The sequence below is a fragment of the Sorex fumeus genome, unplaced genomic scaffold (genome assembly GCF_029834395.1).
Source record: "Sorex fumeus unplaced genomic scaffold, SorFum_2.1 ptg000178l, whole genome shotgun sequence".
NCBI classification, from domain to species: domain Eukaryota; kingdom Metazoa; phylum Chordata; class Mammalia; order Eulipotyphla; family Soricidae; genus Sorex; species Sorex fumeus.
In genome coordinates this window covers 537,464-559,653 of record NW_026606235.1, presented here as the reverse complement: position 1 = coordinate 559,653, position 22,190 = coordinate 537,464, and the positions used below count along the sequence as shown (strand labels likewise).

The window sequence follows — 22,190 nt, the reverse complement described above, 5'->3', positions numbered from 1 at the left end:
GATTAATTCCAGGCCAACACCAAAGTCCTCCCCGACGCGGTCAGAACAGCCGCAGAGAGCCGGCAGGCGGCAAATGTAGGAAAACCCGGGGGGGGGGGGGGGGGGGGGGGGGGCTAAGCTCTACCTAGCCATTTCTGTGAACCGGGGCGGAGGGGAGCTCCGAACCTTGCAATTCCTGCCCTGGAAAAGCTCTTAGAGATCTACTTATTCCACCACCCGTTTGCCCGTCCTCACTATTTCATAACGCATCCATCCAAAAAAAAAAAAAAAAGTGAATTAATACCCTTTTCCGAGCCGAGTTGTCCTAGGGCGAAACAGGTGAAGCAGACAAGCTCCTGCCCTCTAGGAATGCACAGACGACCCTTTCTCCATTTTAAGAATGGGGGGGGCGGCGAAAGGAGACCCCCAAGAAAGTTGAGAATCCAGCTCCTCCGGCCCCAATCTGCCTTTTTTTTTTCTTTTTGAGTGACACCCAGCGATGCTCAGGTGTTGCTCCTGGCTCTGCACTCAGGAATTACTCCTGGCAGTGCTTGGGGAAACATGTGGGATCCGGGGGATCGAACTTGGGTCCGCCACGTGCAAGGCAAACGCCCTACCCGCTGCATTATGACTTTGACATTACTCCCGCATCTGCTTTTGATGCCTTCCTTCTCCCACCATTTCTGAATGGCAACCCTGTTTCTTTGATTCCTTCTCATAATGAAAAAATGAGTGATTGGGTCCATCCAGCAAATTCAGGATTCTCTCTAATGTTATTGTTGTTTAGGGGCCTCACCAGACAGTACTCAGGCGAATCCAGTGTTATCTCTATATTATTATTATTATTATTTTTGTTTGTTTGTTTGGGGGCCACACCCAGCTGTGCTCAGGGCTTACTCCTGGCTCAGCTCTGGAAGATCACTCCTGGTGGCGCACAGGGCACCATTTGGGATGATGTGAATCTAACCTGGGTCTGCCAGGTTCAAGGCAAGCTCCCTACCAGCTGTACTATTGTTCTGACCCAAGGGTTATCTCTATTTCAAAGTCACTTAATGAGCAACCTTAATTTCATCCTTAACCTAATTTCCCTTTGCCATATAACTCATATATTTAGAGGTTCTCGGAGATGTGACATGGACATCCTCTAGGGAAGAATTCTATCTTCCGGGATATCATTATCAAATAATTAAAAAGTGAAAATTTGAAAGTACTGTGTACAATCACGCAAGATCAAATATGAACAAATTTAATTAAAAGCATACTGAGAGATAGGAAACACTGTGGTAGAAATTAAGACAAATTAATGGAGCAGGGAGCTATATTCATGAATAAAAAGATCCAATATCTTTTGTGTCACCTATTCCTAAAATGATCTATAGATTCAACACATTCCCAGTCAAAATTCCAATTGTGTAGAGATTAGCATGCTGATTCTGAAATTTATATTGACAAATAATTTATATTGACCCATAATTGCAAAAATAATTATGAAAAGCAAACAAAAACAAATTTGGAAGAATTAGGCTACTTAATTTTTAAGGTTTACTAGAAAGTTAGTAATTAGGACTGTCTGGTAGTGACACGAGGATAGACAAAAAGGGAACAAAGTAGAGATGAACCCTTATGTACACAGTCAATTAAATTTTAACAGTACATAATGCAGCTCAGCTAGGAAAAGAAAACTTTGTCAAAGACTCTGACAGAATGTGATAACATTGAAAGCATGAGAGTATGAAAGATATAATTTTTAAACCAGGAGAACACTTGACTAGAGCTATAGAGTTGCTTTTGTGAGGTGCTTTGTTCTGACAGTTTTGTGAGAAACTGAACTCAATGAACTGAAACCCTCTATCTCCTTCCACTGGCTCTTTGACAGAACTCTGAGAGGGCCTCTAAGATTCTTGTCGCTGGTGTACACAGCTTGCATAATTCCCTTCTCTGGAGTCAAGGTGGAGTTTGTGAATTTGATGGGATGGTTATTAGCATGGCAAAAATATACAGGTAACTCAATTGTAACTGACTCAAAAGCGGGAAGCTTGGAAGTCCTTTTCACACCTGGCAATGCTCAGGGGTTACTCTTGTCTCTGTGTTCAGGGATTACTCCTGGTGGGCTCAGGGATCGAACCCTGGTTGGCTGCATGCAAGACAAGGTCTTTACCCACTGTACTATCACTCTTGCTGCCAGTTCTTCCTGTCTTTAGTTCCAAGTCATGCCCCAGCTGGTCTGGCAGAATGTAAGCATCTATGTTTAGCCATGCTGACCTGCCTAAGGGAGCCCCATTGACAGGAACTGCAATGGCTCTGGGGTCAAGAGCAGCCCTCTGCCGATGACTGGCAAGTAAACAGAGATCTCAGTTCTACACACTTACCAATGAATTCTGCTAACAATCCAGATGATCTTGGAAGAGGACCCTAAGCCCTGAATGAGAACAGTAACCCAAGTCTTTTTTTTTTTAATTCTAGTTGTAATTAAATTTTTTTTTACTTTTTTAAGTGAGTCACTATGAGATAGACCCTTCCAAAGCTGTTCATGATTAGGTTTCAGTCATACAGTGTTCCAAAACTCATCCCTCCACCACTGTAAGAAACTGAGTCTTGAGTATAGCTTTTTGAGCCCTGAGAAAAGCAGCCAATGAACTTGGGCCCAGACTTTGGACAATCTATATTGCCACTGTTTTAAGTTTTTGATGTTCCATAATAGAAAACAAATGCAGTTAACTGAGTCTATCCAAGCTGCAAAGTCATATGCACAAGACCAACTTTATTTTTCCAAATACATGCCTTAGGGATTAGTTTTACCAGGTCTAGGGACCAGATCGTTTTGAACATGGCAGGAAATAAATAACACCCTTTGAGAATTTGAAAGGTTTATTTTGGGTGGAGAAAGTAGAAGCTGCTTGGAGTCTTCGACCCAACCCCTTCTGAGTCCTGGGTTATCACTGTCACTGTCCTCCCGTTGTTCATCAATTTGCTCGAGCAGGCCCAGTAACATCTCCATTTTGAGACTTGTTGTTACTGTGTTTGGCATATCGAATACGTCACGGGTAGCTTGCCAGGCTTTGCCATGGGGGCGAGATACTCTTGGTAGCTTGCCAGGCTTTCCGAGAGGGGCAGAGGAATTAAACTCGGGTCGGCCATGTTTGCTGCGTGCAAGGCAAACGCCCTACCACTGTGCTATCGCTCCAGCCTGGGTTATCATACATTCAAAATATGTAGAGTAGAAAGTCTAGATCTCTCCTGCAGAGTTTCCTGAGATCAGTCATCAAAACTTGGAGCCCTGAAAATCATTCTGTCTAGATCATAATGATCATAGTGAGACTTATCCTTGGATAGTTGAAAGGTCTTTCTTTCTTTCTTTCTTTCTTTCTTTCTTTCTTTCTTTCTTTCTTTCTCTCTCTCTCTTTCCCCTCCCTCCCTCCCTCCCTTCCTTCTTTCCTTCCTTCCTTCCTTCCTTCCTTCCTTCCTTCCTTCCTTCCTTCCTTCCTTTATTCCTTCCTCCCTTCATTCTTTGTAAATTCCATCCCCTCCTTTCCTTTCTTTGTTATGGTTGATGTTGCAAAGACCAGGATTGCACACGTGCCTGGCTGTGATCACTGTTCTCACACAGCCTTAGTCAAGCTGCTCACCAGGGCCACGAATCAGGTTGCAGTGCTCACTGAAGCTTTTGCTCCTTTTGCTGTGGTGCATGCATACATACTTGAATGTTTGTCACACTCATAGTTGATGTCCGACAAGTTATTGTTATGGTGCTTCGGGGGTGACTCGCTAGTGCTGGCACTTCTTGGCTCTGGTGCTCACACATCTTTTAGTTAAGATGCTTTTGAGGGGGCACACCCATTTTTTGATGCTTTTGCACACGTGACTGAAAATTGCTTGTGGTACTGAGTGTTGTAGACAGTACAGCTGCCAGGATTGTGCTTGGCGCATGCAAAACATTGAAGACTTGAACTTCTGATTGTACACTTGCACCGCAGACTCTAAGCCCCAGTGTTATTGTTCTGAACCCCTAATTTTGGAGGGGGAGTTTGGGGGCCATGCCCCATGTTGCCTAGGAGCTACTCCTGGTGGTGCACAGGGGACTGTGTAGTAATGAAGATAAATCTTGGGCTTCCCATACCAAAGTATGCACACAAGCCTGTGGAGTTATCTCCCTGACCCTGGGATCAACATTCACTTGTATCATTGTCCGGTTGTTCATCGAGTTGCTTGAGTGGGTGCCAGTAATGTCTCCGTTCGTCCCTGTTTTGTGCTAGCGGAACCCAATGGCATACTAGGGGCTCTTTCTGGGTTAAGGGAATGAGATCCGTTATTGTTACTGTTTTTGGCATATCGAATATGTCACTGTAGCTTGCCAGGCTCTGCCGTGCAGGTGGGATACTCTCTGTAGCTTGCCGGGCTCTCGAGAGGGAGAAACTGCATTACTCTCTTCCAGGAGCTTTGTTTTATAGTCTCAGGATCTTGGCCCGTGATGAGATAACATGGTGCTGGGGGCAGTTTGTGGGTGTGACTGCCAAGGATTGCACACGTGCACACGTGGAAAACAGGGGATCTGGGTGGAGGGGGCCCAGTCTCGATCTGAACAGGCCTGGAGATCTCAGCCACGGGTCCTGCATACCTGAGTTCTTCTTCTGGTTCCTTCATGCGTGAGGCTCGTCCAATCAACATTTAAAAAAATTATTATATTTTATATCCACTTCCCCAGTGGGGCCACTTCTGGTGGTGCTCAAGAGAGCCATATGATGCCTGGGATTAACTCGGGTCATCATGGATCCAAGACACCCCCTTACAGCTGTCTCCCTGGCCCCTTTGGAGCTTCATTTCAAAAACCAGGTTTTTGGGCACATGGTGATCAGTGAGAGCTTGGCCGGGCTACATAGCTGTGCTTCAGGATAGGGATGGTACTGCATCTGATAGCTGGAACGTTTTATCGGCAGTAGGTTGAGCTGATGAGATAGAACAAATATACAAAACAAGGAATATCACTTACATCACTTTCCTTTTCTCATTACAGAATCAAATTTGCAAGGGCCATGGAGCATCAAAGGGAAAAGAACGGTGAGTATCTTACCCTATCCAATAAACACAGACTTTTTTTTACAATAAAAAAGTCTCTTCCTTTCTTCTACCCCAGCTTCTTGTTTCTTTTCTGCCAGTGATGATAATAACAGCAATAAGAATATTAAGCAGTTATTGGACTCTTAGGTGCCATTTTCTGAGCTAGTCACTTTGTGTTACCTTGTTGACTCCTCTTTACCATAGTCCTTGAAGGTAGATACCACCACTGTGTCCATTTTACAGATGGGGAAATCGAAGATCAGGGAACTGGTTCAAGTGAAGTTCAATAACTTGTTCAAGACCCTGGAATCAGTAGTGGCTGAGCTTGTTGAACTCTACCTAGTTTCTGCCTCCTTCCGTGGCCACATGATGACTTGGATTTTTTTCCCAATGTCAGCTCTTCCCGAGCCTCTGCTCCACTCTGCATCAATAACTGAAGGCGGAACTCAGCACCTCTTTGAATTTCAAACACAGTTGCCTTGCACACGGCAGGAGTGATGAATGTAGGCTCCGATGAAAGAGTACACGGTTACAAAATACAAAGTGTTAGAGGATGTAGTTTGTATTATACCCATGATGGCAGATACTTGAGATATTGCTTCCATTAATTATTTCTGTTTCCTTTAGAGTCTCCCTGCCCCCCACGGCTGTGCCACCTCTGGGGAGGGGAGCTGCAGTTTCTGATCCTTCTCTTATGCAGGGCCCATCTTTGCCCTTTTCCTCCCAGTACTGACTCTACCCTGTCATTTTCAAATCTCTCACTTTCTTAGGCAGAACAGTCCAGCTCCGTTCTGGATCTTGCACTGAGCTTACACACCCACTCCCAGCCCAGCGAACAAAGAGCACTTCAGTTACCAGGACTCACCCACCTGTTTGGTTTTTGTTGTTGTTGTTTTTCTTATTTCTTCAGGCAATTGGAAATGTGTTTGGCTACAAGTAGCAGAAAATTCAACTAATCATAGCTTTAAAAACGTGTATCTGATTTTTTTTTTTCATGTAACCTGATGGGCTGATGGTGTGGTTCCACAGTGTCAGAGTGGGTGTTCCCACATTTTCCTTATGGATACTGGGTTTGGTGAACTTCTAAATAGGAACCTTCCGTTCCTACCACCTCTGCCAACCATCATGTTGTGTTCTAGCTCTGCTGTTTGACTGCTTTCAGTATGAGGAGACTCACACAATAGTTGTCCTTCTGTAGCAGTTTATTACACTGAGCAGAGTCCTCAGGGTTCACCCATGTCATAATTGTCAGTGATTTTTAAGGCTGGTAAATATTTCATTGTATATATATGTCCCATTTTGCTTATTATTATTTATCTGCCTCCTTGGAATAAAATGATGGCTTGTTATTTTGTTAGTGGATTGCTTCCACATTTTGGCCACTGGGACTAATGCCTCTATGAACACGGATATTCTCAGGTCTCTGAGGTCCTTTTATTTTATTTATTTATTTTTGCTTTTTGGGTCACACCCAACCGATGCTCAGGGATTACTCTTCGCTCTGCACTCAGGAATCACTCCTGGTGGTGCTCAGGGGACCATATGGGATGCTGGGAATCGAACCCAGGTCGGCCTTGTGCAAGGCAAACGCCCTACCTGCTGTGCTATTGCTCCAGCCCCCTCTGAGGTCCTTTTAATTCTTGGAGTATATGCATAGTAGTGGAATTGCTGGATAATATTCTAATTCTCAGTTTAAAATTTTGAGGTGCTCTTACCCTATTTTATCATGGAAATGTCACCATTTTACATTCCCACCAACAGTTCCAAAGGGTTCAATTGTTTTGTTTGTTTTCTGTTTTGTTTGGGAACCATTCTTAGCAGTGCACACAGGCTATTCCTGGAGGTGCTCAGGGATTGTGTAGGACTGAACTGGTGTCGTCTGCATGGAAGGGAAGTGCCTCACCACCCGTGCTTTCTCTCTAACCCCCATTTTTCCATATCCTTGCCAACACTTTGTATTTTCTGGTTTTAGGACAGCATCCCTTCTAATGGGTGTGAGCTAGTACCTCATTGTATTCGATTTGCATTTCCCTAATGATAGAAGTGGGGGTGCCCCACCGATTTGTTCCATAGGGCTTGCCTAGAGTTGAGCAGTTATGCTATCTCTTGTCTTGCTAGATTGCCTCTCTCCTGATCCTTTACAGCCTACTTTTTTTTTTTGGTCACACCTGGCGATGCTCAGGGGTTACTCCTGTCTCTACACTCAGGAATTACTTCTGGTGGTGCTCAGGGACTATATAGGATACTGGGAATCGAACCCAGATCGGCTGTGTGCAAAGCAAATGCCCTACTTGCTGTACTATTATTCCTCTGGCCCCCAACAGCCTAAAGTCCTATATGTGGTAACTGAATGTATAACTGCATGGGGGGAGGGGTAGAAACAACCTTGGCAACTCTAAAAGGTTTCTGCACACACAGTGACCCTAAATCAGTGAAACATCAACTGCAAGTGCATCATGAACCTGAGGTTTTTATGGCAGCATTAACTCATGTTGCATTTCTTGGACAAAAAGGTGTGATGAGTGATAAACGCTTAAGGAGCCCTGCTTGGAAGCAGGCTTTTTTTGGCCTGTTACTCATTGACAAGTCTGGCCAGCTCCTTTGCCTCCTTCTCTGGACCTATGAGGCAAAGGGACCGTGCAGGGGAGTTCTGCCACGCTGTTCTGTGAGTCCTGAGTTACTAACCGGCCTCCTCCAGCCTCCGTGGTCTTGTTGGTTGCATTTGTTTTACATGTCATTGTCCTGGGGTTCCGGTTGTGATGGTTGAAGGAATAGGGGAGAATATTCCTATTTTACCTTCCCCGACTAATGTCAGAAAAGGAATGTGCAAGCAGCCGTCGTTTACTATAAGAAGGAGCTATGGCATCTGTGAGGCAGCCAGACCATTCCTGGCACGTCGTGGGCGTGGAATAAAATGATGGCTTGTTATTTTGCTCTTCTTTCCCAGTGAGTCAGAGTCTATCGTTCTCAACAGGATTATATGAAGTGTTACATGCTATGACTCTAAATGTTGAAAGTTGATAATTCTGTGGGTTTGGGTGGGGTTTTTTTTGGGGGGGGGCATTTACTTTCCTATTTTCCCCTTCCCCTTTCTTGGTCTTCCTGGACCATCCTGGGTGGGTCCTGAGCAGGCGTCCCTGTGCCTTGTCTTTCAGAGACCAGAGAGTACTGATCCGGTTCAAGGCCACTCTAGTGAACACTCTCATGGATGTCCTTCGCCGCAGGCCAGGCTGGGTGGAAGCAAAAGAGTAAGCCAGCCCTCCCTCAGCTTCCTCCCACCTTCCCTTTCTTTTCCTTCCCTGCATCCAGAGGAATGGAGTGTTGGGGCGATGAGCAAAGGGCTCTGCAGATCAGGGTGGCATCTGGGTAGGGGCATAGTCCTGACCTGTGAGGTGGACCAACTCATCCCTTTGGCCTCCTTAGCCTCATTCCATGTGAGTTTCCTGGCCAGCCTGAGAGTTGGCTTGGTGCAAATGGTTTAGGAATCCTTGAAGCACATTGCTTGTAGCTGAGCCCGAGTTGCTTAAGGAGCCTCCAACAAAGCCCACAGGACAGGTTCTTTAGCTCAAACAAGGCTCTGTGACTTGTGACCCCTTATTTAGGCTCTGGGGTTGGGCATCTCCACACATCAATGCAGTTTCAATTCAGACCATTGGCCTATTCAGACACAGTTTGGAACCAATGTGGCCAGATCAACCCTTTCCCTTGCTTTCCACGGAGAAAGCCAATGCGATGCCTGGAGTAGCAGCAGCCTCTCTGACCCCAAAGTGATGAGCAGAGTCCAGCACTTTAGGAATGGAGGCCTGGGGATGGAGGAACTGAGATCCCTACTGACCAAGCTGGGTAGTTTTGTGTCATATCGAGTGTCATATGACTATGATCATCCTGCAATTGTATGCAAGGGAATGATCTTTCGTAATTCGAGAGGAATCCAAAGGCTCTTCCTGATTGTCTCCTGCCCTGCCCACAGTTAAGCCTCATCTCTGGCCTCTCTGCCCCCGGCTGTCTCTAATGCTCCTGACCTGGCCACACTCCGCTTCCCTGAGCGCTCAGCTGAAATGTCTCCTCAGAAGCATCAGCCCCGCAGCAGCTCTGCCTCCCGGCCTCCTGCTGGGCTCGGGGCACCTTCTCGGTGTCTCATCATGGAGATCTAGGGTTACCTGCCTGTCTCCTTGTTTCACATGCTGTATACTCCACCTGTCTCCTTGCACCCAGCCGTGCACCCCACATTGTCTCTGACACAAAAGCAACTTACATATGTGTTGAATGAGTGAACAAATAATGCATTATTCATCCATTCATCTATTATTCATAACCTCACAACAAAAGGGTGAGTTTTTCTTTCTTTTCTTTTTTAATTTCTTTACGCTCACTTTGGAAGGAAAAATTTGATTGTTAAGAAATCCAGTGACCTGAGTTAAAATCCAGCTGAGGCACTTACTGGCTTTATGAACTTGGGCCAATTGTGTCACCTCTCTGTGCCTCAGTTTCCTCCTCTATGAGTTGGGCATGATACAGAACCTGGGACTGGAGAGATAGTTTAGGAGTTAAGGCTCTTGCCTTGCAAAGTGGCTGTTCAATCCCCAGCACCTCCTGGTTCCCTGAAGGTAGACCTGGGTGTGTTCCACGAGGGGGGGGGGAGTCCTGGGTAATTCCCAGCACCCCAGGGCCTGAGCAGTGCCATAGTCTTTTTCCTTCACTTGAACTGCCAGGCTGGTTGGCTAAAACTTGTTGGGAGGACCCCCAGGACCCACTGAGCATCGCTTGTGACATTCCCCACCCCCAATAATAGAACCTAACACTCGTTCTGGAGATTGAGGAGTTAATATTCGTCAGGTACTTGGAATAGTGCCTGGCATGTGATAAATAGTAAGTCTTGGCCCTTAAAAAGTAAAAAAAAAAAACTTGCAATCTCGGGGGCCACATACAGGCAAATAGTAAAACCATGAAGAAACTTCTGGAAATGGCACACTCCAAATGCAGACTCAGCACTACTTTGGGGGTGGAGAGGAGGAGATGGAGCCTGATAGAGTCATAGAGCGGCTTGCAGTTCTCTCTGTAATGTTGTCCTTAAAGCAATCAGAAGCAATCTTGGAGAAGCTGTTTTATTTCCTATCCCACAGTCCTCCACCCCCACTTCCGTCCCCTTTGATATTGTCATTGTAGAGACTGGAATCATATTCTGTGCTTCTGGAATCACACTGGACAGTGAGGGGTGGTTATGGGGGTGTTCAGGGGAACAACCAGTCTCTAGCCTGCAAGCTAGGTCCTCTCATCATCGAGCTATTCCCAGGCCCTGTCACATGTGTTTTAACACCCCCTCCCCCCGTCTACACTCCACCTTTGGAATCTGAATTTCGTGGATTCTCCTGGATTCGCATTCCTCTCCCTGGCACGGTGGTGAAGAATAGGGTCAGCATTTAGTGTCAGGCAGCCCCGAAGTGAATCCTGATGTAGCTTTGTCCGTGGTCACCAAGTCTGCCCTTATCTCAGGGCTGCAGAGATGAGCCTAGTCATTTGGGGGCTTCTCTGGGGGCTCAGGGAAAGGAAGGGAAGGCGCCCAGATATCCCTCAATCCCACTCCCTGGTCACCCAGGCTGGAGGGGCCAGGTGACACGTGCAGGTGAGCTTGGTTGGTTGTGACGAATCAGGGATGCAGGGAGCCCTGCTCTGGAGAGGGGGATGCCCTGTTCTAGGTGGGGCCACTCCCTGTCCAGCCAACAGGTGCCAAGAGGTCCCTGTGCTCCATGCACCCAGAGCCGGTGGCCCACAGGATGCCTGGGTTGTCAGGGGCACAGTCCCCAACAAAGTAGACCGTGGGCCACAGACACAGCCCGGGGGCCCCTGGACCCAGAGACTTGCATGGACTCAACACTGCACCCCTGGGCCCCAGGTGAGGCAGGGTGCCAAGGCCTCAGGTCACAGCCTTTGTCCCCTCCCTGCCACAGCGAAGGGGAGTGGGATTTCTACTGGTGTGACGTCAGCTGGCTGCGGGAGAACTTCGACCACACCTACATGGAGGAGCACGTGCGCATCAACCACTTCCGCAACCACTACGAGGTGAGCAGGAGGTGGCACTCGGGGCGGGTGGGACACGGACTAGAGGGAACCGGGGGCCCTTGGGGTTATTGTCGCACCCCAGATGAATGATGAACTGATAACTCGGGAGAGGGAGTTAGCTAAGATATTGGGGCGGCCGTCTTGGGAGAAGAGCTAAGATCAAAGTGCTGGTTGGAGGTCCAGCACTGGAGAAGGACAGGGTGGCGGGATTGGAGTCTCATGATGGGAAGGGACTGGTTGGAACCAGGCCAGGGAGACAGGACTAGAGGAGCCGGCGATGACAGATATTTTATTTTTAAGACTTTTTTTTTTTGAATCACTGTGAGATAAACCCTTACAAAGCTGTTCATGATTAGGTTGCAGTCACACAGTGTTCCAACACCCATCCCTCCACCAGTGTACATTTCCCAGCACCAGTGTCCCCAGCTTCCCTCCCATCACTCCCTACCACTGCCTGCCTCTATGGCAGGTGCTTTTCTTCTCTCTCTCTCTCTCTCTCTCTCTCTCTCTTTCTCTCTCTCTCCCCCCCCCCCCCGCCAGTGGTTCTGAGGGGGAGGGTCTGGGGCCACTTGTGTGATGCTTGGCCTTTAGAGCTACACCAGAGGGGCTGGGGCGGGGTGGGGGCCAGGGATGGTTGTGTGACGCTGGGTGGAACTCAGGGCCTGACACATGCTAGGCATGTGCTCTGCCTCTTAAGCTATCTCTCCAGCCCCAGAGGAAGGAGATTTTGCGGCTTACAGAAGCATGAGCATGCAGGCCTGTCAGACCCTGGCCGTGCCACCCTCGCTGGATAGCTTGGGCATCGTGACATGTCTAAGCCCCACCAGACTTGTCAATGGGGATAATTATTTAGTCGCAGCCTTTCAGTCAACATTGCTGCCTGTTCCCACCGCACCCCCCATTTTTTGGTGCTTGGAGGTTACTCCCAATACTTGGGTGGTTGTTTGGGGGGCCGTGCAGTGCCAGGGATTGAGCTCAGAGCTCAAATGAAAACTTGCACTCAAACTCTTCCAGTCATGTCCCCAGCTCTGAAGTGGTGTGTGTGTGTGTGTGTGTGTGTGTGTGTGTGTGTGTGTGTGTGTGTGTTGGCAGGGGAGGGCACAAAGGCTTTGGGGGCCACAAGTGCTAATGGCTTGCCACAACCCCCACCTCTAACCCCGGTGCCCAGCTAACCCGCAAGAACTACATGGTGAAGAACCTGAAGCGGTTCCGGAAACAGCTGGAGCGGGAGGCGGGAAAGGTGGAGGCAGCCAAGTGCGATTTCTTCCCCAAAACCTTTGAGATGCCGTGTGAGTACCACCTGTTTGTGGAGGAGTTCCGCAAAAACCCGGGAATCACCTGGATCATGAAGCCCGTGAGTGCCCAGTGCTGGGGGAAGGCAGATGGAATTGGGGCAGGAGGGAGAGGAAGCCCCCCAGGCAGCAGGGCTGGGGTGGGTGAGGGGGCATTCCGGGCACCTTTCAGGACAGGATGCAGCCATGGGCATCCTGTCTGCTTCCCCTGAAGAGCAGACTCCAGACTCCACCTCCTCCTATCTCCATCACATGGTCCCAGTAGGTGCCCCCAAAGAGCAGGAGATGCTGGGACAGGCGGGTGGAGGAGGCAGAGCCTCGCTGGAGCTTCCAACCCTGTCTCTTCTTGACCCGGAAGCAATTAGTAGCCAGGTGTGAAACGTGCTGTGCTTGTTCCCTCAGTTCTCACCTCAGTCCTGGGAGGAGAGGGATTACCAGTCCCTTTTTTTTTTCCTTTTGGGGTCACACCTGCGATGCAAGGAGTTACTCCTAGCTCTGCAATCAGGAATTGTTCCTGGAGGTGCTCAGGGGACCATATGGGATGCTGGGAATCGAACCCGGGTCAGCCATGTGCAAGGGGAATGCCCTACCTGCTGTGCTATCGCTCCAGCCTCCACCAGGCCCATTTTAAATTTTTTTCCTTTAAAACATTTTCCCCCTTTATTTAGACCCCATGGTTTGCAAAGTTGTTCATGAATTGAATGTTATTGAATATTGAATGTTACAGGCATTCAATAATCCAACACCAATCCCACCTCCAATGTGACCGTTCCTCCACCATTGTCCTCCTTTCCCAAACCACCCCCAAAACACGCTCCCTTAGCACGCACACAATAATTCATTATTTATTGCTTGCCACAACCAAATGGCGAATGGAATTATCAAAAATTACTTCAGTGAAAGAAAATTTGTGAAAATTATCGTCTCCCCCACGGAGTCATTAAGTCCTTGTCTGAGGGTTTACTGAGCCGTTTGTTGCTAGCTGAGCCTTCTGTGTTGGTGCTTTTGTTCACTGAGCATAGTTGGCGTCTGTTACTTCCCATGGTGTGCTCCTACAGGGGTGTCAGTATTGTAGAGTTTGGAGGTGTCCAGAAACTCCAGAATATTTCACTGGGCCGTGAGTTTCTATAGCAGCAGTTGTGGGATGTGGGTGTGGCTGCTGGAGCTTCCAGAAGTATGGGGGTGGGGGGTGACTGTCACCCCCACTCTGAGAAGACCCCAGAGTTCTCAGCCTGGAGGTCAATGTGCCTGGAATCACTGGCAGTTTGTTGTCTCTGCAGAGCTCAGTTGTGCGGGGTGAGCCCAGCTATTGGGATGGCGGCAGCTGTGGCGTGGGGGTGTGGCTGCCGTGGCTTTGGCAGGGTGATCCCAATCTGCCCCCCATCCTGAGGGCGCCCCAGAGTTTGCAGCCAGGAGATCAGTGTATCTGTAAATTTCCGTGGCTGGTTGATCTCTTTTGAGACTTAATCATGAGTATGTAATGCTGGGTCAATGGATGAGCTTACATGGCGGCGGGTTGTGGGACATCCTGGTTTTTTGGTTTGGGGCCATACCAAGTGATGCTCAGGGATTATTTCTGGCCGTACACTCAGGAATTACTCCTAGAGGTGTTTGGGTGACTATATTGGGTTCGAATCCAGGTTGGTCATGTGCAAGGTAAATGCCCTACCCACTGTACTATTGCTCCAGCCCCATTTTAAAGAGAAGGAGCTGGAGCTCTCCTTATGCAAGCATCACCCAGAAACTTCCTAAGAACTTGGCACATGCTGGGCCTAAATCTAGGTACTGGGGAGTTGGCCGCCAGCCAGCGAAAGGGACTCATGCTATGGTTACAGTTGTGCTGAGGGTGACCTTAGGTTCTGAAGGTTGTGTCAGGTGGGTCGGCAGTGGGAGCACGGCCCCTACCACGCAGGCTTCTCTGGAGAGGGCAGAGACCGGGTTCTGAGAAAACCCGCCCCAGGTTTAAATACCAGCTGCACTCATCACTAGCTGTGTACTACAGGCAGGTTGCTTAGCTTCTCTGGGCCCTTGGAGGCTACTGAGTAATCTCTTTAACATAATGGTTCTGTTGGACTGGGTGAGTTAACCCAGGCAAAGCACACTTAAGGAGTCAAACATGGTCGTAGTGGGGCTGGAGCGATAGCACAGCAGGTAGGGTGTTTGCCTTGCACGTGGCCAACCCGGGTTTGAATCCCGGCATCCCGTATGGTCCCCTGAGCACTGCCAGGAGTAATTCCTGAGTGCAAAGCCAGAAGAGACCCCTGTGCATTGCCGGGGTGTGACCCCAAAAAATGGTAGTAGTTGTTATTCTAAGAGTTAGTGTTGAACTGTGGTCTGGATGAAACATAAATATCAGCCTAGAGTTTTGTTCCATTTCTTTTAGAGAAATTAAAACATTTCATTGACTTCAGACTCTATGTATACTGTTGTTAATAAATAAGCTGGTTCTGGTCTTCACTTCCGCAATCATTTCCTAGACTCGAGTTCCCCTTCCCCAAATCCATGGCCTTCACAAGTTGCTGAGAGATCCTACACAAAAGTGAGTTGGATGGAACCATCCTCCTGACCATGGCCAATGAGGCACTAAAGACTTTGCAGTATTATAGATACAAATAAAGCCTTTTAGGTTTATTTGATATATCATTTTGTATAATTTTTTGGGGGGGTTTGGGTCATACCTGGCAATGCACAGGAGTTACTCCTGGCTCAAATCCTGGTGGTGCTCAGGGGACCATATGAGATGCTGGGAATCGAACCCAGGTTGGCTGCATGCAAGGCAAACGCCCTACCCGCTGTGCTATTGCTCCAGTTGTCAAAAATACATACAAAATCCATCATAAGTATAAAATATGTATTGTTTGGAGATTTTTTTTCAGAACAAGAATTGTTAATTTTACTTAAAAGTTTAAAATGTAATTATTGTGAGTTACAAAGTTGTTCATGACTGGGTTTCAGGCTACACTGTTGCAACACTCATCCCTTCCCCAATGTCCACGTCCCCCCACCAACATCTGCAGCTTTCTTCCTGCCCTCCTCCTGCCTCTGTGGCAGGTGCTTTTTCTTTTTCTTTTTGTCCTTTTAGGCACTGTGATTTACAGTCAGGGTTACTGTCAGGGTTTCCTGCACATCACTCTTCTTCCTTGCAGCACCCAGTCCTCGTGAGAGTGAGCACTTCCTTCTCTCGTTGTTGGAGTGGTCCCTTTCCTGACCATTTCCCCCCCTCGCCCCAGTGTCAAGCTTCCTACTATGGACCAGTTCTCTTGCTCTTCATTTCTATTGTCTCTGGGCACTTGTTATTCCCCTACCATGGTTCTTTATATCCCGCCTATGGGTGAGATCTTTCTGTGTCTGTCCCTCTGACTCCTCTCACCCAGCACCATACTCCCCAGCTCCATCCATGGAGCAGCAAATCACGTGACTTCATCTTTCCTTATGTCTGTGCCTTTTTTTTTTTAACCTTCACTGGCTTTCTGACTTAAAAGTAATGAGGGAAGAAGTCAGCCTAGAGAGGTTGGAGGGAGGAGGAGAGGGACCTGCAGGCAATACGACCTTGTTTTTCGGGGTTGTCCTCTGGGTGTGAGAACTGAGCAGGGAACAGAGATAGCAGAGCTCCTGTGGGTCTGAGACTGCAAAGCCATGGGCCAGCAGAGCCCGGGGCAGAGGAGAGTGTGGGGCCGCAAGAAGGGAACTTGGGGAAAACCCTTGTGGCGCAGAGGGAAACCAGGGTTGCTCTCAGAGAAGCCCACCAGGATTCCCCAGCCCCTCGCCCTGTGCAGCCTGCTGGGAGGAAGCTTTGTGGTCCCTCCAGGGGAGGCGCAGAGGAGAGGCCGTGAAGCCAGAGCAGGAGGGTTCCGGCTGAGGGAGGCTGCAGCCCACTGGGTAGATTCCAGCTCCCAGCCTCATCCTCGAGACAAATGGTAATTTGTGCTAATTGGGAACAGGCAATCGCATATTAAGTTGATTCCTTTCCCAGCCCACAGCCTTTGTTCGCAGCAGACGCAACGACAGCTGTAATTAAGAGGAAGAATCTGGGCACTGTTTATGCGTGCCTGTGAGTGTGTTTGTGTAAGTGTGTGCACCCGTGCCTACGCATGTGCGCCTGTGTGAGTGTGTGTATGTGTGCATGCCTGCCTGCATGTGTGCATGTGTGTGCATGCGTGCCTGCATGGGTGTGCGAGACTATGCATATGTGCCTGCATGAATATGTAAGCATATGAATGCATGCCTGCATGTGTGCATGTGTGAGTGTGTGCATGAGTGCCTGTGTAGTGTGTGAGTGTGCATGTGTGCCTGCGTGAGTGAGTATATGCATGCATGCCTGCATGTGTGTATGTGTGCTTGTGAATGTGTGCACGCGTGCCTGTGTGAGTGTATGTGTGTGCCTGTGTGAGTGTGCTTGCATGCCTGTACGTGTGTGAGTGTGTGTGAGCGTATGCTCTGTGTGCCTTCTGAGTGTGTGCACGTGTGCCTGTGTGAGTCGCGAGCATGTGCTTCTGTGTGCGTGCTGCGCCCTCTCTTCTGCACAGCTGACGCATCCCCGCCACTGTGTGGAAGGTAGGGGGTGGAGAAAGCCCCTTCTAATGTGACTGGCTCAGCCTGTTGTTTCCCCACCTGGCGCTGTAGGACACCGAGCAGGTTTCCCAGCCCCTTCTAGGGAAGAGGAGGTAACAAGCCCTCCCAGCCTGCAGAGTGAGAAGCCAGAGAGCTGGGCATCCTGTCCATGACTAACGCAAGGCACATAAAGCAGCTGGGGACTGTATGGATATTCCAAGGGGGACAGCGGTGAGCATCATATGATCGGGGAGCCATGGTCTGAGTCTAGGGGGACCAGCCAGGGATGGGGGAGGCCACAGGAAGGAAACAGACTGGAGGGGGGCCATCGTTATTATTATTAGTTACTGGGAGTAACTCATGCCCAAATTAGGGGATAACTGATGCTCATAGGAGGGCATAGCTCACACCCACAGTAGGGGAATAACTGATGCCCTGAGTTGTGAAACCCTGAAGGCCGGGGCATTTAGGTATCAGTAATTGATCTCTTTCTGTTGTTATTTCCTGGGGACCCCCATGTCTTCTCTTCCACCTGCCCCTGGAAACCCGAGGTCAGTGCTGCCAGGCGTACATGTGCCCCCAGGGCCCTGGATGTGATTGCAGAGCCTGCTTGGGCAGGGCAGATGTGGTTCAGAGTCTGTTTATGACCGGTTCCTGGGCAAGTCCTTTGCTGCACGTGGAGGAGTGGGAATGCGCAGATGCGTTTCTCACCGCAGACAGCACCTCAGACTGCGGTTTCCACCTCCCAGTGCCCCCAGGCCTGGGTCAGCAGGCCTGCTTACTGGCTGGGAGTTTTCCATTTCTTTAACTTTTTTTTTATACTTTTGATGATTTTTTGGTTTTATCAATAGAATATATATATACACACATATATATATATTATATAGAGTATATCTATTTTGCATTGTCCTCCTGTTGTTCATCGATTTGCTCAAGTGGGCCCAGTAATGCCTCCATTGTGAGACTTGTTGTTACTGTGTTTAGCATATCGAATACGTCACGGGGTAGCTTGCCAGGCTTTGCCATGCGGGCGAGATACTCTTGGTAGCCGGGCTCTCCAAAAAGGGGGAAGGAATCGAACTTGGGTTGGCCTACCTGCTGTGCTATCGCTCCAGCCCAGAATATATATATGTAATATATATATAATATACTATATATATACACTATATATTATATATATATAATTTTGTTTTGGGACACTCCTGACACTGCTCTGGCGACCATATGGGTGCCAGGTATCTGCCCTAACTGCTGTTCTATCTCTCTGACCCCCCCATACTAATTTTTATATGTGCCATGCTGCTAACTGCAGGTACAGCAGAGGATCTTGTGTGTATATAGTGACTGAGGCACAGGATACCAGGGGGCTGACAGTCTGCGCTCTGCAGAGCAGATGAGCAGGCCAGAAACTCAGGCACGAGTGCTCTGTTAGCATCTTGGGGCAGAACGGCTTCTCTTTCCGAAACCTCAGGTTTTTCTCTAAGGCCCTGACTGTTTGGGTAAAGCTCCTCACCTCCCCGCCCCCCCCACCTGGTGGAGGGGTCTACCCTTGCTCTGAGGTGTCCTGGAGACCTATGTGAGTCATACCCTCAAAATGCCTCTACAATGCTACCGGATGTCTCTCTGACTGGGCAATGGGCACGTGGCCCAGCCAGGCTGGCCATGAAGTGGACTGTCATGCCAGCTTTTGCGGGTGCAACTGGCCTAGACACCATAGCCTGAGAACAGGTGGCACAGAGGTCAAGCCATTCTGGGAGCTGCCACTTGGGTTCCTTTGGGATAGAAGAAGGGAAGAGAAAGGCACCCAAATTATTTTATTATTATTATTTAGGGGCTTCTTTAAATCAATGAACGTTAAACAGAGCGGCATCTTGAACTCCTGAGAAGCCTCAATGAGCTTGGTTATCGTGTGGATATGGTTGATGGTGCTGAATCCTTTGCGGAACCCGGCTTGCTCGCATGGTTGTCCTTCATCTAGTGTTCTGCCAATCCTATTTAGGATGACTCGAGTGAACAACTTGTAGATGACAGACAATAGGCAGATCGGGCGATAGTTGCCAATGTCATGGATGTCTCCCTTCTTGAACAGTAGTACGGTCCTGCTGGTTTTCCATTGGGACGGAACCTTGCATTCAGACAGGTAGCGAGTGAAGAGCCGAGCCAGTGTATTGATGAGTACTGACGGCAGGTTCTTCAGGTGTTCAGGTCTGACCTTGTCTGGGCCGGGTGCTGTTTGTTTCTTTACCGACGAAATGGCGTGTTGGATTTCGGAAGGGAGAACGTTGGGAAGGACATATCCATCCTGTGGAATTTGGTATGTCGGCAAGTGGACATGGCTATCGAAGAGATTTGAGTAGAAGTCATGGATAATCTTCTCCATTGCCGTTCTGGAGGATGTGATGGATCCATCAGGACGTCGGAGGGCAGTCATCTTGGTCTTGTAGTTGGCGAAGGACAGGCGGGCCTTACGAATACTTTTCCCGGCTTCTGCCGCATCTACCAGTACTTCTGCTCTTCTCTCTTTGAGGTCTTCCTTGATCGCATCTCTGCACTGCTTTGCGAGCTCAGACGTTAGCTTGCGGTTGCCTGAGGCATGCGCCAAACCACACTGGCGAATTAGCTCAAGAGTTTTCGAAGACAGGCGTTTTTTTGTGGCTATCTCTCTCTTGGCATTCCTCGCACATTCATGGAGGTGCTGAACCAGTCGATTGTATTCCTTGTCAATGTTGTCAACAATGGCATCTTCCCATGTTGCCACAATAGTGCCAAAGAGTTCCCAGTTGGTGGTCGTTCTGGGAGTTCTCTTTTTGAACTTTGCAGCCCTTTCTCCCTGCTCTGTGAAGTAGAATTTTGCACGAAGGAGACGGTGGTCCGATCCCGTTCGAAATTTTGGGACAACAGCGACATCAGTCAGGCAAAACCGTCGATTGAATATGACGTGGTCTATTTCGTTGTGGAATCGTCCACCAGGAGACTCCCATGTCCAACGTTTAGATTCTGCCTTCTGGAACTGTGAGTTACCATGGATGGTCTTGGTCCACATGATGAACTCAGACAGTCTCTCACCCTGTTCGTTCCATTCTAGGCCATGGGTCCTGATGTGAAGTTCTTCAGCTGATCTTCTCGGTCCTATCTTGGCATTAAGATCACCCACAATGATCTTGTAGAAGGTGTGGTCTTCTTTATAGAACTTCTCCAGCTCCATGTAGAACTTCTCGATTTCTCTTTCATCATAATGAGATGTTGGTGCGTAGACAATGAAGATAGAGACTGCAGGCAGTGAGCCACATCTATTCAAATGTAAATGTCCGATTCGGGTTGTTAGGCATTCGAATGAATCAATGCTCATGGCCAAGTTTGTGTTGACAAGGACACCGACTCCGACACCTCGTTTATCGCATGTTCCGAGGAACAATTCTTCTCCAGTGTTGAAAACGGCATGGTGAGATTCGTGCCTTCTTGTCTCGATCAGACCAATGATGTCGTACTTGATCATTTACGCTTGTACCATCAGGTCCTCGATGGATGCATCTGATGCTAGCGTACGTGCATTGAAAGTACAGACGTTCATTTTTGTCTTCCTTCGTTGTGGCAGCCTAGTTCGGCCTTGAGATTTTGTCGGCCTCTCCTTTCTCATCCTTCTCAGTGCTGCCATGTCGGTGAAACCTTCAGGGTCAGGTGAATGAGACCAGTTGTAGTTACTGGTTACTTTGATTCTGTTGAGACGGAAGCGGTCATTGAAGCCCTAGCCAATCAGGGCATTCAAGCCCAATACATCAAGATCCTCCGTGAGCTGTATTGCGGATTCACTACCAGGATCTCACCATTCTACAAAGAAGTGATCGTTGATGTCAAGAGAGGGGTTCGGCAGGGTGATAGCATTTCACCGAAACTCTTCAGTGCCACCCTCGAGAACATCATGCGACGACTGGAATGGGAAGGAATGGGAGTGAAGATAGATGGTCGGCAACTACACCACCTCTGCTTTGCTGATGACATTGTTTTAATAACACCAAACATCAGCCAAGCGGCACAAATGCTGGCCGACTTTGACCGTGAGTGTGGAAAGGTAGGACTACAGCTGAATCTTACGAGGACAATGTTTATGAGAAACAGCCTCGTTCCTGATGCCCCATTAGCTCTCAATGGAACGACCATCTCTGAATGCAACAGCTATGTGTACCTAGGTCGAGAAGTCAACATGACAAATGACCTGGCACCCAAGCTGCGCAGGAGGAAGAGAGCGGCTTGGAATGGCTTCAAGAACGTCGAAGAAATAACTAAGAGGACGAAGAACCTCCGGCTCCGGGCACATCTCTTTGATTCCACTGTTCTTCCTGCATTAACATATGCCTCAGAGACCTGGGCCCTACGCAAACAGGATGAAAATGCTATTCAGGTCTCCCAAAGAAGAATAGAAAGAGCTATGCTTGGAATATCAAGTTTCACTCAAATGAGAGAACGAATCTGGAGTTCTGACATCCGTCGATGATCAAGAATCAGGGACGCTGTCTCATTTGCCAAGGTGTCAAAAATCAGATGGGCTGGTCACGTAATGAGATTTAAAGATGACCGCTGGACTAGAGGTGTTACCGACTGGATTCCACGGGATGTCAAAAGACCGCGTGGCCGCCCACCTACCAGATAGTCAGACTTCTTTGTCAAGATCATGAACGATCGGTTTGAGGCTCTTCATGTTCCCAGAGCGAACAGATTCCATTGGGCTACACTAGCACGCGACAGGGACAAATGGAGACGTTACTGGTGCCCGCTCGAGCAACTCGAGGAGTAACGGGAAGTTAAGTGATTAAGTGATTAAATGATTTAGGGACTTGGGGCCACATGCAGCAGTGCTCAGGGCTTTCTCCTGACTCTGTGCTCAGGGGTCACTCCTGGTGGTGCTCAGGAGACCATATGGGGTCCTGGGGATCAAATCTGGGTCGGCCACATGCAAGGCAAGTGCCCGATCTGCCATACTATCTCACCACCCACCTTCCAATTTGTTTTTCTTCTTTTTTTTTTTCTTTTTGGGTCACACACAGCGATGCTCAGGGCTTACTTCTGACTCTGCACTCAGGAATCACTCCTGGCGGTGCTTGGGGGACCATATGGGATGCTGGGAATCGAACCTGGGTTGGCTGCATGCAAGGCAAACGCCCTACCCACTGTGCTATCACTCCAGCCCCTCCAATTTGTTTTTCAATAGAAGTGGATTGTCCCCGGAGTCTAACTGCTCTTCCTGTGAGGTGGGTC

At 48.6% G+C, this 22,190-nt stretch overlaps 1 protein-coding gene across 1 annotated transcript in view; it reads left to right on the top strand.

Moving 5' to 3' along the window:
• The window catches only part of LOC130017192 (probable tubulin polyglutamylase TTLL9), a 48,428-nt gene that overhangs the window by 148 nt on the left and 26,090 nt on the right, over positions 1 to 22,190 (top strand). The window contains exons 2-5 of the mRNA XM_056107896.1: positions 4,991 to 5,034; positions 8,190 to 8,282; positions 10,983 to 11,094; positions 12,263 to 12,448. Of these exons, the coding sequence (XP_055963871.1) occupies positions 4,991 to 5,034; positions 8,190 to 8,282; positions 10,983 to 11,094; positions 12,263 to 12,448 (435 nt within the window). The remainder of the gene's footprint in view (positions 1 to 4,990; positions 5,035 to 8,189; positions 8,283 to 10,982; positions 11,095 to 12,262; positions 12,449 to 22,190) is intronic.